This window comes from Staurois parvus, unplaced genomic scaffold, assembly GCF_062004578.1.
Source record: "Staurois parvus isolate SC_StPar_1 unplaced genomic scaffold, SC_StPar_1.0 ptg000353l, whole genome shotgun sequence".
Taxonomy (NCBI): domain Eukaryota; kingdom Metazoa; phylum Chordata; class Amphibia; order Anura; family Ranidae; genus Staurois; species Staurois parvus.
The window spans coordinates 98,006-113,787 of record NW_028318149.1 but is presented as its reverse complement, the minus strand read 5'-3'; the positions used below and the strand labels follow the sequence as shown (position 1 = coordinate 113,787).

At 45.0% G+C, this 15,782-nt stretch overlaps 1 protein-coding gene across 5 annotated transcripts in view; it reads left to right on the top strand.

Moving 5' to 3' along the window:
* HECW2 (HECT, C2 and WW domain containing E3 ubiquitin protein ligase 2) overlaps positions 1–6,963 on the top strand; it is a 324,224-nt gene extending 317,261 nt beyond the window's left edge. For all 5 annotated transcript variants that reach the window (XM_089684697.1, XM_089684700.1, XM_089684701.1 and 2 more), the window contains one exon: positions 5,152–6,963. In XM_089684697.1, coding sequence (XP_089540823.1) covers positions 5,152–5,263 — 112 coding nt within the window. In that variant the 3' untranslated portion in view covers positions 5,264–6,963. The remainder of the gene's footprint in view (positions 1–5,151) is intronic.
* The last annotated feature ends 8,819 nt before the right edge of the window (positions 6,964–15,782 follow it).

The window sequence follows — 15,782 nt, the reverse complement described above, 5'->3', positions numbered from 1 at the left end:
AAATTGATTCTTAAGGAGCCTCCACCTTCCACATTCTGACATTGGTTCCAACATGGACCAAGACAGCTGGGTAATGCCCAGACCCTCCCAATAATTGATCAACCTGGCCCACCACATGCCAAACCCTGGCACCAGGGAGACAGCAAACCATTCGGTTGAAGTGATCCTGGCGACAAATTAATTTATCAGTCCTTCTGATTATAGAGTCCACTCTTACCACCAACTGTCTAGGCCTTCCTGCATTACCCTCACCACCCCTCCCAGATGGTCTGCCCTCCTGGCTGTTAGGGATAGCGGTGACATCCAGTGCTGCCACCCCTGAGCTTGCAACCTCCACATCTTCACCCAACTCAGAAAATCTGTTTGGGTGCTCAAACCCAGGGCTGGCCTTCCTTTTCTGTGAGCTGCTACCATTCCCTCGTTACAGTAATCCATCTTCCTACCTGATAATCCTGACCAGCCCCTCCACATCAATCCCATTACCTGCTCAGAGAGCAGAAGACCCCTTTCAAGTTTGTCGGTTCTGCCCAGTGTTGAAACTTGCTCCTCCAGATCTCTAATGTGAACTTCCAAAAGGGCAATCCTCTCACATCTGTTGCAGTGGTGCCCATCCTGAATCTGTTGCTCCATTGTTGCATACATGCGGCACACTGTGCACTGCACAAAACCTTCAACCCTGCTAGCACACATTATCCCAGTTATAATATTATTATTACTCACAGGAAATATCAGTTGTCACTTACAGGTTAGAAGACTTCTGTTATAATCTCCTGTTTTCTACTCTGGTTTTTTAACTCCACTTAATCAAATGTTCACTTGATCAAAAATCCAGCAAGGAAAATACAGGCAAGCTCAAGAATGAGCAAGCTCAGAGTGAGCTGTACAGAAAGTTGAGCGGAAAAATGTGCGACGATTGCAGCAAAATTGCCCTGTGTTTTCAGGTGCCATTGAAATAAATGGCACCTCCAAACGCGATTGCACATTTTCACATCGTCACACCGCGTTTTCAAATCACAGGCAGAATCGCAACGATTCCGCCCATGATTTTAAATGCCCAAATGTGAATGGAGCCTTACAGAAAAATGTCTATGTACAGTATACCATATAGAATACAAGGGTCAGGAGTAGAGAGCAAACAAAACAACATATAGGGTGCAGCAATCAGGATCTGCGCCACGCTCACATCCTCCTTTTCATCAAAGTCCCCAGCATTCTCCCTATACATCACAGTCCACAGAGTCCCCCTTATATCAGAGTCCCCAGAGTCCCATCTTACATCAAAGTGCCACCTTACAGCAGAGTCCCCAGAGTGCCCCCTTCCATCACTGTCCCCTTACACACCTTTTTATCTTTGTCCTTGGTGTGGCAGGCGGCTGGTGGGAAAAGGCTTTTAAAAAAGATCCACTTGTTGCCAACTCTGAACTGTGCATGTGCAGTTGTGGAGGCAGCTGAATGGTGAACTGCGATGGGTGGCCTCAGATTGGGCAGTAGGATGTGTGAATAAATGCCAGATTTGATGTGTGCCATGATGTCACCACACGGGTGCGCACCTAGACCCACCTGCTGCCTGATCTGAGGCCGAGCTCAGCAGTTCACCCTTTCCGCTGGCTCCAAATGGCAATGAGTGGGTTTTTGTGTATTTTTCTCCTGTCTGTCTATGGATGTTTGGCAACACAGTTGCTGATCAAGTGGCTTTTTTCCCAACATGTGTGTTCAACCGAAGTCGATCAGTAGATTGACTTCTGCTGAGCGGCAGTGGGCATGCATGGATCATACAGTAGACAAACACACACAGTACATATACACATACACACACCAACACTTTACATCTAAAAATCAGTCTGATCTAATACATTGCTGCTGCTGCTGCTACTCCCATCTCCTACAATGCTGTGACTTGTGGTGCCCCAGTAGCTTGCAGACACATGAGGTGGTAATGCAGGAGAGGAGGAGGCTGTGGCTGTGTATTGGTGAGCAGGTACTGAGTAATAAGAAGATGTAGCAGAGATTAGGGGAGATCTCAGAAGTTCAGAACAGGTCTTTCCTCCAGAAGCAGTGCACTTCTCACACAGAAAATCAGTCTTAACAGCCTAAGAGACAGGAGCCCTGCTAGAGGGAGCACAGCCTCCCCCTCTCCTCCTGCCCACCAAGGTAACCCACTGACAAAACTATATTGTACTCACCCCAGCCAGCTTACCTTCTCCTGGCAGGCTTCAGCCCACACTGAATGTTTACTCCTCCCTCTCCTGCCCTCCAGCTGGCATCTTCTGTTCAAAAGTGAAATATGGCTTGCTGGGGAAGTGGGTGGGTACACTGTGTTCCGATTGGCTGAGGAGGCAGTGGAGAGGTGGAGCAGCTGTAGCCTCAGGCTTTGTACAGACACTGGATGTCAGTAACAGATATTTCTGGGACAGATCTAGAAATCACAGGTTTTTACAACCTCTCCCTGAATTTACTGAAGTTGGCACCCCTGATGGGGCGCTCTACTACCCTGGGCCCTCAGGCAGTGCCCAAGTTCCCGAATGGTCAGCCTGCCCCTGGTGGGAACAGCTTGTAACATTGCTGGTCAGAACTAGACCCTGTAGAATCTTTAGTGATCCACAGCTGAGCAGTCGAATCCCTGAAGGCCCTTGTGGCCTGCTATGATGGGTGAGGATTGGACCTTCTAGTGGGTCCTATGGTAGACTGAGGAGGAATTTTGTGACCCAACATTTTTTTTTTACAGTGTGTAGTTGATTTTTTGCAACTATACAGCCTTCATGGGCACCAAATGCAGGAGGCAGAGTTTTCTCCACCCCCTGCATTTACCCGGGGCTAACTAGGCTGCATGCACATGCCCAGAGCAGACAATGACGTTATGAGTGGGGTGTAGCACTCTGGCAACGGTCATCATGGATCCTCATGTGGGAATGGCATTGTGGGCTCTCGGGACAACTGCTGGTCGCAGGTTAAAAAATTCCTTAGGACTACAGGTTGCAGCAGTAGCGGTGTCTTGTGGAGCAGAGCCTTCATTGTGGGACTGCAAGTCACAGCGGACCAATTGCTGGTGGAACTACAGGTAGCAAGAAGCACCCATGCTCAGAGAGTGATTACTTCACATTTCTTGGTGTGTAGCTTTGTGCAAGACATCAAATGTATTGTTCCACTAGTGAGGATTACGTAGACTCCATGGAACTTCACCTTGGTACCTTCTGTATTGCAGAAATCTCAGTTTGAACCCATCTGAGACATTCTTTTAGTCCTTCTGACTTGGATGGTTGTTTTTCTGGTTGCCATTACTTTGTCTTGCAGACTGGCTCCAAGCACTGCCACTCTTTCTATTAGTCCTATTGTGCAGGGAAGCACATGGGGCTGATACTAAGTCAAATTCAGGTACTTTCCCTAGCTGTATTTATAAATACATTTCATGTTTTTTTCAAGTGTATTAAATGGTGTTTTTAATAGCTGCTTGGATTTCAACTTTAACCACTTGAGCTCCTGAGGATTTACCCCCCTTAATGACCAGGCCTCTTTTTGCTACTCGGCGCTGCACTAATTCAACTGATAATTGTGCGGTCATGCAATGCTACACCCAAACGAAATTTACGTCCTTTTTCTCACACAAATAGAGCTTTCTTTCGGTGTAATTTGATCACCTGTGCGCTATTTTTTTTTTCACGCTATAAACAAAAAAAGGCCCAAAATTTTGACGAAAAACAATATTTTTTACTTTCAGCAATAAAAAATATATAGTAAACTCAAAGTTGGTTATTAATTTAGGCCAAAATGTATTTTGCTACATGTTTTTGGTAAAAAAAATCCCAATAAGTGTATATTGATTGCTTTGTGTGTAAGGTATAGCATCTACAATCTATGGTATAAATACTGCAATTTACGCCATTTTTCTGCTATACAGCGCTGCGCTAGTTTAATGGACAATTGCGCGGTCATGCAATACGGTACATAAATGAAATTTACATCCTTTTTTTTCCCCACAAATTGAGCTTTCTTTCGGTGGTATTTGATCGCCTGTGCGGTTTTTATTTTTTGCGCTATAAAAAAAAAGGCTGACAATTTTTAGGAAAAAAAAACAATATTTTGGACTTTTTGCTATAAAACATGTCCAGTAAAAAAAAAATGCAAAAATCAAATTTAGTCATAAATTTCTGCCAAAATGCATTCTGCGACATGTCTTTGCTAAAAAAAAATCCCAATACGTGTAAATTAATTGGTTTACGTGAAAGTTATAGCGTTTACAGATGGCGGGAAAGATACTGGGATTTTTAATTTTTATTTATACTAATAATGGCGCCGATCAGCGAATTATGGCAGCGATCAGGGACTTATGGCAGAGACCAGCGACTTATGGCGGGACTGCGGCAGACATTTTGACACTGGGGGGGAACTGACTTGGGGTCACTGACATCCCCAGTGACACCAATACAGTGATCAGTGAAAAAAAAGCACTGAAACTGTACTAATGTCACTGGGGAGGAAGGGGTTAACATTTTTAGGAGTTTACTGTGTAAGGGGGGTGTTTTACTAGGGGGCGGGGGTGTGTGCTGGACGGGGGGGAGAGAGGGGGGAGCTGATCGAGGGAGAGAAATTCTTCTCTCCCTCTTCAGCTTGTCGGGGAACTGTCACAGAGCAGGCTGTGTGTAAACAATGCAGCTCTGCTCTGTGACAGTGATGACAGCTCATCGCGGGAAAACGGGCGGTAAAAACCGGCCGTGACCCGGTGGCTGACACCCGCTGCGGACACCCGCGGGACAGGTAGGGCGGGGTCCGTTTTAAAACGTCGTTTTGCCTACCAGTGCCTCCCTGCTGCCGTACATGTACAGTGGCTAGACGGCATGCGGGTAAAAAAGAGGAAGGGCCAGTATTAACAGGTTTGTGTATGCTTGTGAACTTATTTTAGAAGTCCATGGGAATGCAAAAGCAGCTGGAGAAGGTCAAGTGCAAGTCGACTACACCTACAATGAAATCTGAATGACCTCTGCATTTTTCTATCACAACCCATTGACCCTGGCCCTTAATAGTGCAGCGCTTTTTATGGACTTTCCTTTTTACTTGTTAGCTACACAATTGTTCTACAAGTGATTATCACCAACAACATATCTATGTCTGTCATTTCTGTAACATAATAAATAAAATAACATTTTTTTTTTCCAGGGCCCATACATGTTTCAACCGACTAGATCTTCCACCTTATCCTTCATTTTCTATGCTTTATGAGAAGATGTTAACTGCAGTTGAGGAAACAAGTACATTTGGCCTTGAGTAATTTCATCTATTTATGGCTTTCTAAAGCACCTTTATCAAGCGGAAGGTTTGCGTAGCTGGCATAACTACTCCAAAACGTCAAGTACAGTTACTCTGGAAAACAGACTTTTTCAGTTATGTTCGACCAAAACTGGCAAACCTGAGACTGTAGTATGTCACTGTTTCTGCACAAGTATGAAGAATACGTTTTGTACAACATGAATGAAAGGATGCAATGAACTATATCATTTTACAATATAGCGTACTTTCTTCTGTTGTTACATCTGTAATCCTACTGGGAGAAAACAGATAAACTGCACTAAGTGGAAGTGACAGAGATACACATTATAATGCATTCCAGTTTTGCAGGTAATGTTAGGATGCTTGCATGCTCTGCATCTTAATTTTAGTTACACTAGCCAAGAACAAACATACGTGTCAGATTTATTAAACGTGTCTCAAATGTGATGCATGTTTAAATCTGCAAACTTTCAGTGCAATTATCAGCAGTTTTAACTGATGTGACACATGAAAAAAAAACTGCACATTTTCTGTATCAATGTATATTTCTTCCACACAGATATGTGGTTGCTTTCTACACTTAAACACGTATGTTAATAGTACCGTTTTTAATCACATCATTTGTCAAAACCGCAAATACTAAATGTTATTGTAAAATATTTATCTTATTTATTATTTGCATCTATGATTGATGCATTAAATCATGTGCTTTAAAAAGAAATAATGCTGACACTGTTAATTAATATTTTCAGATTCGTAAATTATTTTGCACATTCATAGGAATCTTGAATGTGGTCCTTTATATACTGTACTGTACAGCTTGACACTGCATTTTATGATCTTTATTTACTGTTGGATGCAACCCTGTTTTAAAGCAAACATTTATTTAGCAATTGAAGCAAAAAACATTATTGTTGATTTATTTGAATTATTTTGTAGAACTTTTTTTGAAGAGTCTTTTTTTGTACAGAAAGGTATTATACATATTTTTGGACCATCATATGACCATAACTGAAAAGTCATAAAAATATGTTTGATTACCATATTTATTATTAAAAAATCCTATGTATGATTTTGAGAAGTGCTCCCTATAAAAAGCATATTGCAGTGTACAAAGTAATGTATTTTGTGGTCAGGTTATGTAAACTGACAACACATCATTGGAGGCCAGCAAAGTACCTATAAGGTATAAAACTGAATGGCACTGAGCATTGCATTTGTATGGCAATTCTGAGGCCATTAAGATTATTATCAAAGAAGATGTGCTGCCATGAGTGAAATTTTGAGCAGGAATTCTAACAAGTTTTTTGTACGAAGTTGACAGTTTTACATATCATCTTACCATATTTTATATTGGGAAAGCTCAATTCAGATGTCAGTTTCCAAAATAGTTTATAAACAATATCAATAATACCATTATATTAACATTTTGTGTGGAAGGTTGCAAGTAAGATCCAGTATATTCTGAAATGGTGTTAATCTAATAATGCATGGATGTCTTAAAATGTGCAGTTAACTGAACACTATGTACAATACCATGAAAAAACACATTTGATTATTTTTATATAGTTATTGTACAATAGAAATGGAATATTTCAATTGTTAACATTTATGAACATGTTAATATCATCTCTATAACTGCATAAATGGGCTTGATGTATTATTTAGCACCTTCAATAATAAAGTTTTTATTTGCTTTTTTCTCTTTTTTTATATTTTAAATGATAAAATGTGAAAGTGTTTATTATTTTCTACTCACAAACATATGGTTTATAAGTGATTTTATTTTTGTTTTAAGTAAGCAGCAGTAGAATCTAAATTTCAACACCGCTAAACTTGCCAACATTCTTGATTTGAAATTAAGAATAAAATAACTTAAACCAACTTACAAACAATGGACACCTACTTATATACAATAATATGTTTTGCTAAAGGATTTCACAGGCATGGTTGAAATAGTTTAGATCTGTGACCTAGGAAGTGATTGACACATACAAACACCATCATGAGCTGCACAATTTGCCTGATACACAGCTGTGTAGGACTTAAAGTGTATGTTACCCCAACATTTAATATTCCTGATCTGTGTCTTTGTTACCATGTCCTTCTATGAATAAGTATTCTGTTCTTTTTGCAGTGCTTTCTTTTTGTGAAATCTGTGGTGATCTTGCCAGTCCCCCTACTTTCCTATTTCAAATTGGCCATGCTAGGTTTGGACACACATTCTACTTGGGAGCACAGAATGCCTGTACTCCAGTGGTCAGACTCGTACTGAAATGCCCCTGCACAGCTCTTCAGTGGGAAGATCCTTGCACTGCTACTTAACTGCCTCCTGTTGACACACCCCCTACAGTCTTCACCCCTATATCTCTAAGCCCCTTATGCAGCTGAGAACCAAAGTCATGTGATCACTTATAAATAGAAAAAAGATATTTTATAAATAAATATATATATATATATATATATATATATATATATATATATACACATACATACGCACAAATGTTTTTCCTTGCATTCCTATTTTATATGGAATGTGGTTCACATATATTTTAATTAAACTGTATGTTCTAAAAACAAAATCTGACTGCTCGAAATTTGTAACTAAAAATGAAGATGCATCAAGTTAATTTAATCCACACAGACCAACAGAATCTATACTGTATGAGCTGATTCACACAGGTGCGGTGCGGATTGAAGCTCAGGTTTCACAGCTAATTAACACAGTAATTGTTTAGCAGTTCATGTCAGGTTCAGGACATGATTAGGACAAAACGTTATCTTGTTCACACATATGTCGTTTAGAAACGTTCTCGTAGAAGTCAATAGCTTGTAATTCGCACCTGAACCGGACCGCACTGCTCAGAAATCGCACATGACTCTTTTTCAAACCGCACTGAATCCACAGCGCTAGTACACCGGACATATGTGAACAGGCGCCATAAGAAGCAATGTTATTTCACATGTCATGCGGATTGGATGCGGTTAAACAGGCACTAATTCTTAATTGAAGGTTTTCCTGCTGTAGGAGCATTTTAAATGTAATCACCTTTGTGAGCAGTGGATAGTATCTAGTGTAGCACTTGCCATCTTAATCATGATATCCTGCTAGATCACTTCAAACTGGCCCAAACAAATTATTTAAAGGAATATTAAATATGGAGTTAGGTTTTTAACAATAAAAACACCATCATGAGCTGCACAAATTGCCTAATACACAGATATGCATGACTGCTTATACGTAGTAACTAAAAATGAAGATGCAGTACATTAATTTATTTGTAACAGAGCAACACAGTCTGGCTGGCTCTGGTGGATCCTGCTGGTGTAAAAGAGCTTTCAGTTGCAGCTCCAGAGATGAACTGCTCATGGCACTGCAGTTCTTCTGCAAAGCGCTTACAGGAGAAGTATGACTTTTTTCCCCTACTTATACTTACCTAGGTGGATGCAGCATTGTCTGTTGGTGTGTCTGTTCCCCGGCAGCTCTAAGGGTGAGAACTCAGTGATCACATGACCGCTGATCGCTGAGTTCTCACAGCCGCTCTGAGCGTGGCACTGTCTGTCACTGCTGTCTGTTCAGCCCCCCAGCGCTCACTAGAGTGGAGGGGGAGGGAGCTACTGGCTCAGGCTCTCAGCAGCTCACTGAGGTGCTGAGCCAGGTGCCACCCCAGACTCTGAGGTAGATCCTGACATTGAAGTTGAGATCTTTCCCCAGCCTGGATGAGCTGAGTGACATCAGCTGACAGCGGACTTCAGTCTGCTGTCAGCTATAAATGGGTCACAGGAGTGCAGAACAAACTTCACTCCTGTGATCCACAGAAGAAGTACAGCCTAAAGATCTTTGGCTGTACTTCTCCTTTAAAGTTGAACTAAACCTAATTTTTGTAAAACTGCGAGCATCTTTTTATTGCATGCTGTTTCCTCTGCAGTAATACAAACTTACCTGCCTGCTCGCAACTTTCTGCAGCTCAGCTTGCATTCCCGGCAAACTTAGGCTGTTTCAGAATGACTGGCTCCCATGTGCATGTCATCATTTCCTGCTGGCCAATCACGAGGCCAAAAACTGGAGAATATACCAATGGCCAGAGCAGGATGTAACTGATGCATTGCTAGAAGGTAGAGGTGAGTATATTGGGGACTTTAGTTCCACCTGAAAGGGTGGAATTACTGTGTGTCTATGTGTATGTATAACCCATGTAAGTTTTGGCAAAACTGTTTTCCAAAATGTATTTTATTTTCTATGAAATCTATAAACAAACTGATGTAAAAATTTAAAATTGTGGATTTTTTCAGTTTTGATTTGTGCTACAGTAAACACACAAATATTTTACTTTGGAATTTCTCATGTTTAAATCGACACCAAAATTATCTTTCCTGACAGCTCCATGTCAGCACAGTTGGATAAGGGCCCCGCCCCCCATATGCTTCCAGGACCTAACTCATAATTTTGAGCACCTGCAGCCTCTACATTCCCCCCATGTGCAGGACCTAGGTGTACTCCTCTACCTGGCTGGTCTTAAGGGCTGGCTGACCGTGCATGCGTGTAGGTTTTACCTGGACACAGTCCCTGGTGTACTGGCTAAATGACCCATAATCCAGGGAGCCCCGCTGCTGGTCCTCGGGGCGGCTTCTATCACAGCTAACAGCCTTGTCTGGGGTCCGCTGGGTTTGTGCGAAGTGGGCAGCGGTGTCAGCAGAGTCTCCCCTAGGTACGTACACCTGCGCAGTGCCAGTGTTTACAGTTGGATGGTGAAGGTTGGGTGAGCTAAATTTAAAAATGCTTTGTATCCAAATGAATGCTGCATTGCTAAGGTATTGTGCCTTGCTGCCTGCAGCCGCTGTGCATACCCTGAGCTCCTCCAGAGGTAGTACTCTGCATAACAGGTGCACAAGGTAATACTTTGTCTGTTCACATATGGCATTACCTGTTGGTGGCTTCTCATGTTTGCTTTATTATTGTGTCATTAAGCCATCCCCTTCAAAAGACCAGCATTCTCAGAGAAGGTAGAGGAGTCACCTGTGGATGACTACTGTATCCATCATTGCCTGGTGGAGTATAGGACATCAATTTATATTTGTTTGTGGACTCCAGTTTCTCAAAAAAAAAAAAAGAGGTCTTTATGATGTCAACAATTCCTTTGAATGGTTTGTGTACATTGCAGAATGTTATTGTAATTCTGATGCAGATTCCTACCTTTTTGTTGCTTTTCTTAACAAAACATTTTCATCATGTCCCGTTCTCTGGCAGAGCAAGGTTTGGTTCATTAACCACCTGGTGACTTCAGGGCTGTGGTTGGAAGCTGCAGTATTGGCATCCCTCTAGCAGTGGTTAAGGCTTTAGGGTTCTTCAAACAGCATGCAAAACCCTGTGAAAGGATTATATAGTCTGGCAATGAGCAGTCTCAGAGCTTTCCCAAGCAAAACAACGCTCTAGATTTTTCAAAAAAGAAGACACGGATAAACATAAGTGTAAGTGTTCCATTCACCCCTTGAAGGAGTTATGTGTTCTAACAATGAGAAGTCTCATAGTGTACCCAGCCAAAACAGCCCCCTCAGACTCTCCAAAGGGGAAGAGACAGATGAACATGACAATATGAATCTTGCTTTGTTTAAGCAACCAGAAATGAGGTTGATGACACCCAACATGTTGTCACATTCATTAAATAAGTGGCCAATGCGCTCAAAAGGAGTTGTTTCCACTCACCCTGTGAAAGGGATATATGTTCTGGCAATTAGAAGTCTCATAGCCATGCCAGGCAAGACTCTATGACAAGGAAGATGCTGACAAGCATGACTATGTATCCTGCTGGTTTAAGCAGCCAGGAATAGAGATGATGACACCTAACAGGATGTCACATTTAACAAACACATTGTCAATACACTCTAAAAGAGTGGTTTCCACTTACCCTTTGAAAGGGTTATCTGCTTTGGCAATGAGAAGCTGCCTAGTTTTCCCAGGTGAAATAGCCCTCTTCGAAGTTTCCAAAGAGGATGATGTGGACAGACATGACTGCATGAATACTTCTTTGTTCAAGCAAACAAGGACAGGTTGTCACGTGAAGCTAGTACACTCTAAAGGAGTGTTTTCACTTATACTGTGAAGAGGTTATTCTATCAAGGAGCAATTTCCTAGCCTTCCAGGCAAACAATCCTCTTCAGGCTCTTCAAAAAGAAGAGTTGGGGGGGCGCTCGTGAGCAGCAGCCAGGATGGCTGCCTATTAATTTTACTGTCTCGGCCGCCGGACACATCGGCCGATTTCTGACCCTCAGGGGGGGTCCCTCCGCTCCATCCCTGGCCCCCTGTCCTTCCAGCACCCTGATGGGGAAAAAAACCCCGGCCCCCCGCACCTCCAGCGTCCGGCGGACCGTTCGGGAGGTTGCGGCCTACCCGCCGGAGATCGCGGGTGAAGCCGCGGCCTCGATTTTAGGCCGGCCGCCGGAGGCTTCCAGGACCCCGGCCGCGGATTCGCGGTTTTCGCCCCGGACAACAGCTGAAGCCCTGGCTGCAAGTTTGGGTCCCCTGCCATCACTACCTGCAGGTGAGATGGATCCTGGCAGTGGGGAGGACCTGGATCCCGAGCCATCCCAGCGGTCGCACATTCCATCCCTGCGGGATGCCGAGCTCCTGCGCCGCTTTAAAAGTATGCTGCAAACAGAATTGTCCTCCGCTACCACCAAGCTGGCCGACCGTCTTTCGCGGGAAATTCGGGATTTGGGCAATCGGACGAATGATCTCGAAGATAAAATGGACGCTGCGGCCACAGTCATTGAAAATCACGAACAGGACCTGTGCGACCTTAAGAAGGAATTGGCGGACGCACTTCTGCGGCTTGAGGATTTCGAAAACCGTTCCCGCCGTGGCAATTTGCGATTAAGGGGTATTCCGTAAACGGTCACGGATCTTACCTCCACTGCTACTGCTCTGTTTCAGGAGCTGACACCCACTATTCCCATTGACCGGCTCGAATTTGACCGCATACATCGTTCTTTGGGCCCCAGACGACCGGATGGGCCCCCGAGGGACATTGTCATCAAGTTTACTTATTACCGCACTAAGGAAACTATCCTCTTGGCGGCCAGAAATAACCCTGATCTTAGCTTCCAGGGGCACCGCTACCAGCTTTTCGCGGACCTCTCTCAGACCACTCTCCAGAAGCGACGCCAGTTGAAGCCCTTCACCTCGGTCCTGGTGAAACACAGAATTAAATATGCCTGGGGCTTTCCGTTCCGCCTCACCTTCACCTACCAGGGCCGCAGTCATTCTGTGGCTACGCCGGAGGAGGCCCATTCTCTCCTGGAATCTCTACATCTTCTCTCGCCGGAAGCTGCTGATCGGAGCCCGGCTCATTCCTCTGGATCCTCGGCAAGGCCGCCCCCTCTGGGCCGCATCTGGGAGCGGTCGTCCAACAGGAGGGGGGCTCTCCCTCAGACCCCTTCGCGATCAAGTCCTTCCTGTTCTTCTCCAGGCTGAAGATGCGCCTTGGAACTCCCACATATCGTCTCACCGAGGGACTACCCTGACGAGATTGTGAGTTTGGCCCTTAGGGCCTCCCCGGTTTGTCGACATTCTAGGTTGAGACTGCTCCGGCTTGCCCTTTTGGGTTTCATCCCGGGTTGGGGGGGGGTCTCTTCCTGGACTTAGGAATCGGGACTTTTTGCTGCCGCAGCCTGTTTTGGGTCCATGTGATGGTGCTTGGGTCTACGTTTGTGGCATTGGGTGATGGTTCCCTTGGGCTCCGGGGTGGGAGGTTGACCCGGTGGGCCTGGTTGCGTGGAGGGGGGTTGGCCCCTGTGGTTCTCTGGGTTTCTATGGGAAGGTCGTCGCGGAGGTTCCTGCTCCTGGGACTTTTAGTTTATTAAGATTTACTATATTCTATTATGTACATTGCCTTTTTGCACCCTGAGGGCTTCTGTTTTGATGTTTCCATTTGCAGCCATGTGTCCGGTGGTAGAGTTACCCCTAACTGTATCCTTCATGTGTAGGATGCACGTCACCATTGGTGTGACACGATTGCACTGTTGTGTATACTTTTTGTGTCTTTTTCGTTTTTTCTTTCTTTGTTCTTCTCTTTTTCTCTGTTTTTTTTTGTTTTTGTTTTCTGCAGGGTTCCGGGACGCCATGGTCCGATCGCCATTGGGAGTGGAAATTGCTGGCTGCTTTGGGCTTTTTTCTGCTGAGCGTGTTGCGTTGATACCGCCATGGCCTCACCCCTTTTGAAAATACATTCACAAAATGTTCAGGGCTTCAATTCGCCTCAGAAACGGACTAAAGTTTTTCATCACCTTAAGTCGCAACAAATAGATGTGGTATGTCTACAGGAGACCAGGTTTTCTCAGTCCTCCGCTCCACGTTATCTTTCACCTCACTATCCCATCTTTTACACGGCCTCGGCTCCTGAGAAGCGTCGGGGTGTTCTGATAGCTTTTAAATGCAATCTCCCCTTTGTCTGTGCTCGGAATATAGCGGACCCCACGGGCAGGTATTTGCTTCTGCAAGGCACCCTCTGGGACCAGGAGGTTACCTTTGTCTCTTACTACGCGCCTAACCGTTTCCAGCATAAATTCTTTTCGCATCTTTGCACCATTATTTCTCGACACTCTAAGGGTCTTCTTCTTGTTATGGGGGATTCGAATGTTACCTTAGATTCCACACTGGATAGGCGCTACGCACAAGGAGCGACCCCCTCTCATGACTTGGTGCTGGAGGAACGTATGCGCTCTCTTTTGCGGACGGCGGGGCTAGCGGACGTCTGGAGGGAACTTCATCCAACTGAACGCGACTTTACGTTCTATTCTAACCCTCATGACAGTTTCTGTAGAATTGATCATATATTCATGCAGGTCCAGCAACTCCCCTCGGTCCGGCGGATAACTATTCCCTCCTCACCCTGGTCAGACCATGATCCTTTGGTACTCCTCCTTGCCCTTTCCGGGTCAGAACGACGCCCTTTTCATTGGCGCATCAATGACTCTTTACTGACCACTCAGGCTACCTGCCAAGAAATAGAATTCTTCTTACGGACATACTTTACAGAAAACTCGGGATCGGTCTCTTCAGCAGTGCCCCTATGGGAAGCGCATAAGGCCACGGTGCGGGGTCATGTTATACAACTGGCTGCAGTCCGGAAGCGGGAGCGGGAACGTCGACTCTCGGAGCTTCATTCTCTCCTGGCCTCTGCGGATGCGCGTTGGAAGTCATCTCCATCCGTGGCCCATAAACGCGCTCGGGACGCTCTGGCGACAGAATTGGACCTCCTTGCCTCTTCGGAGGCGGAACGGGCCTTGCGTTGGACCAAACATAAATTCTATTCCTGTGCTAATAAGCCCGGTCCCATGCTAGCCAGGAAACTCAATTCTGTGGGGAAACCCCATAAACCGATTCGGCTTCGACTTTCCACGGGTGGCTGTACTTCTAATCCCCAGCAGATTGTTTCCCGATTCTCGGACTTCCTTTCGCGCCTCTATGCTGCCCCAGATCCCTTCCCTGTGGCCCAGGCAGAGGCATTCTTTCAGGACCTCCATCTTCCTGGATTAACCGAGGCAGCACAGGTGGCCCTCAACGCAGGTGTCACCGTACCGGAAGTGCTACAAGCAATCAAATCTTTACGGTCCACCGCGGCCCCAGGTCCAGACGGCTTCTCCGGTCTCTATTATAAAAAATTCTCAGCCCTATTGGCGCCCTTTTTAGCTGCCTACTTTAATGAGTTACGACAGGGCTCCTTGCCCTCTCCGGACGCACTTAGGGCACATATCTCTATGATTCCTAAGACGACCGCTGATGTCCAGGAACCGCAAGCCTTCCGGCCCATCTCTCTTCTTAATGAAGACTTGAAAATATTGGGCAAGATCCTTAGTTTTCGCATCAATAAATATTTGTGTAGCCTGGTCCACAGGGACCAAGTAGGGTTCGTCCCCGGGAGGCAGGCGGGTGATAATGTCCGTAAGGTGGTCCATCTTATACATTTTCTGCAACAACGGAAAATCCCAGGATTCTTACTGTCCTTGGACATATATAAAGCTTTTGATTCTCTATCCTGGGAATATCTGCGGTTTGTGCTGTCTCGCTGGGGTTTCGGGGATTCTATTCTCTCTTGGATTCAAGCCTTGTATTCCTTTCCTTCGGCTTCCGTTAAATATGCTGGGTATTTCTCGGATCCCTTTCCTGTTGGGCGAGGGACGAGGCAGGGCTGCCCGCTGTCCCCGGCGCTCTTTGTCCTGGCGCTTGAGCCACTGGCTTTAGCGCTCCGGACCGACTGCAATGTATCGGGAGTTCCATACGCGGGACAGGAGTTTAAGCTGAGCCTCTTTGCGGACGATGCCCTCTTGACCCTTACTAATCCTCTGACGACGCTTCCTAATTTGCAACGGGTTCTTGAGCGCTTTTCCTTGATCTCGGGTCTACGTATTAATTTGGATAAAACCGTTGCTCTCAATATTACTTTGGCTTCAGATTTGGTTTCGCGTCTACAATCCCACTTCCCTTACCGGTGGGCTTCCTCTTCTCTTGAATACTTGGGCAT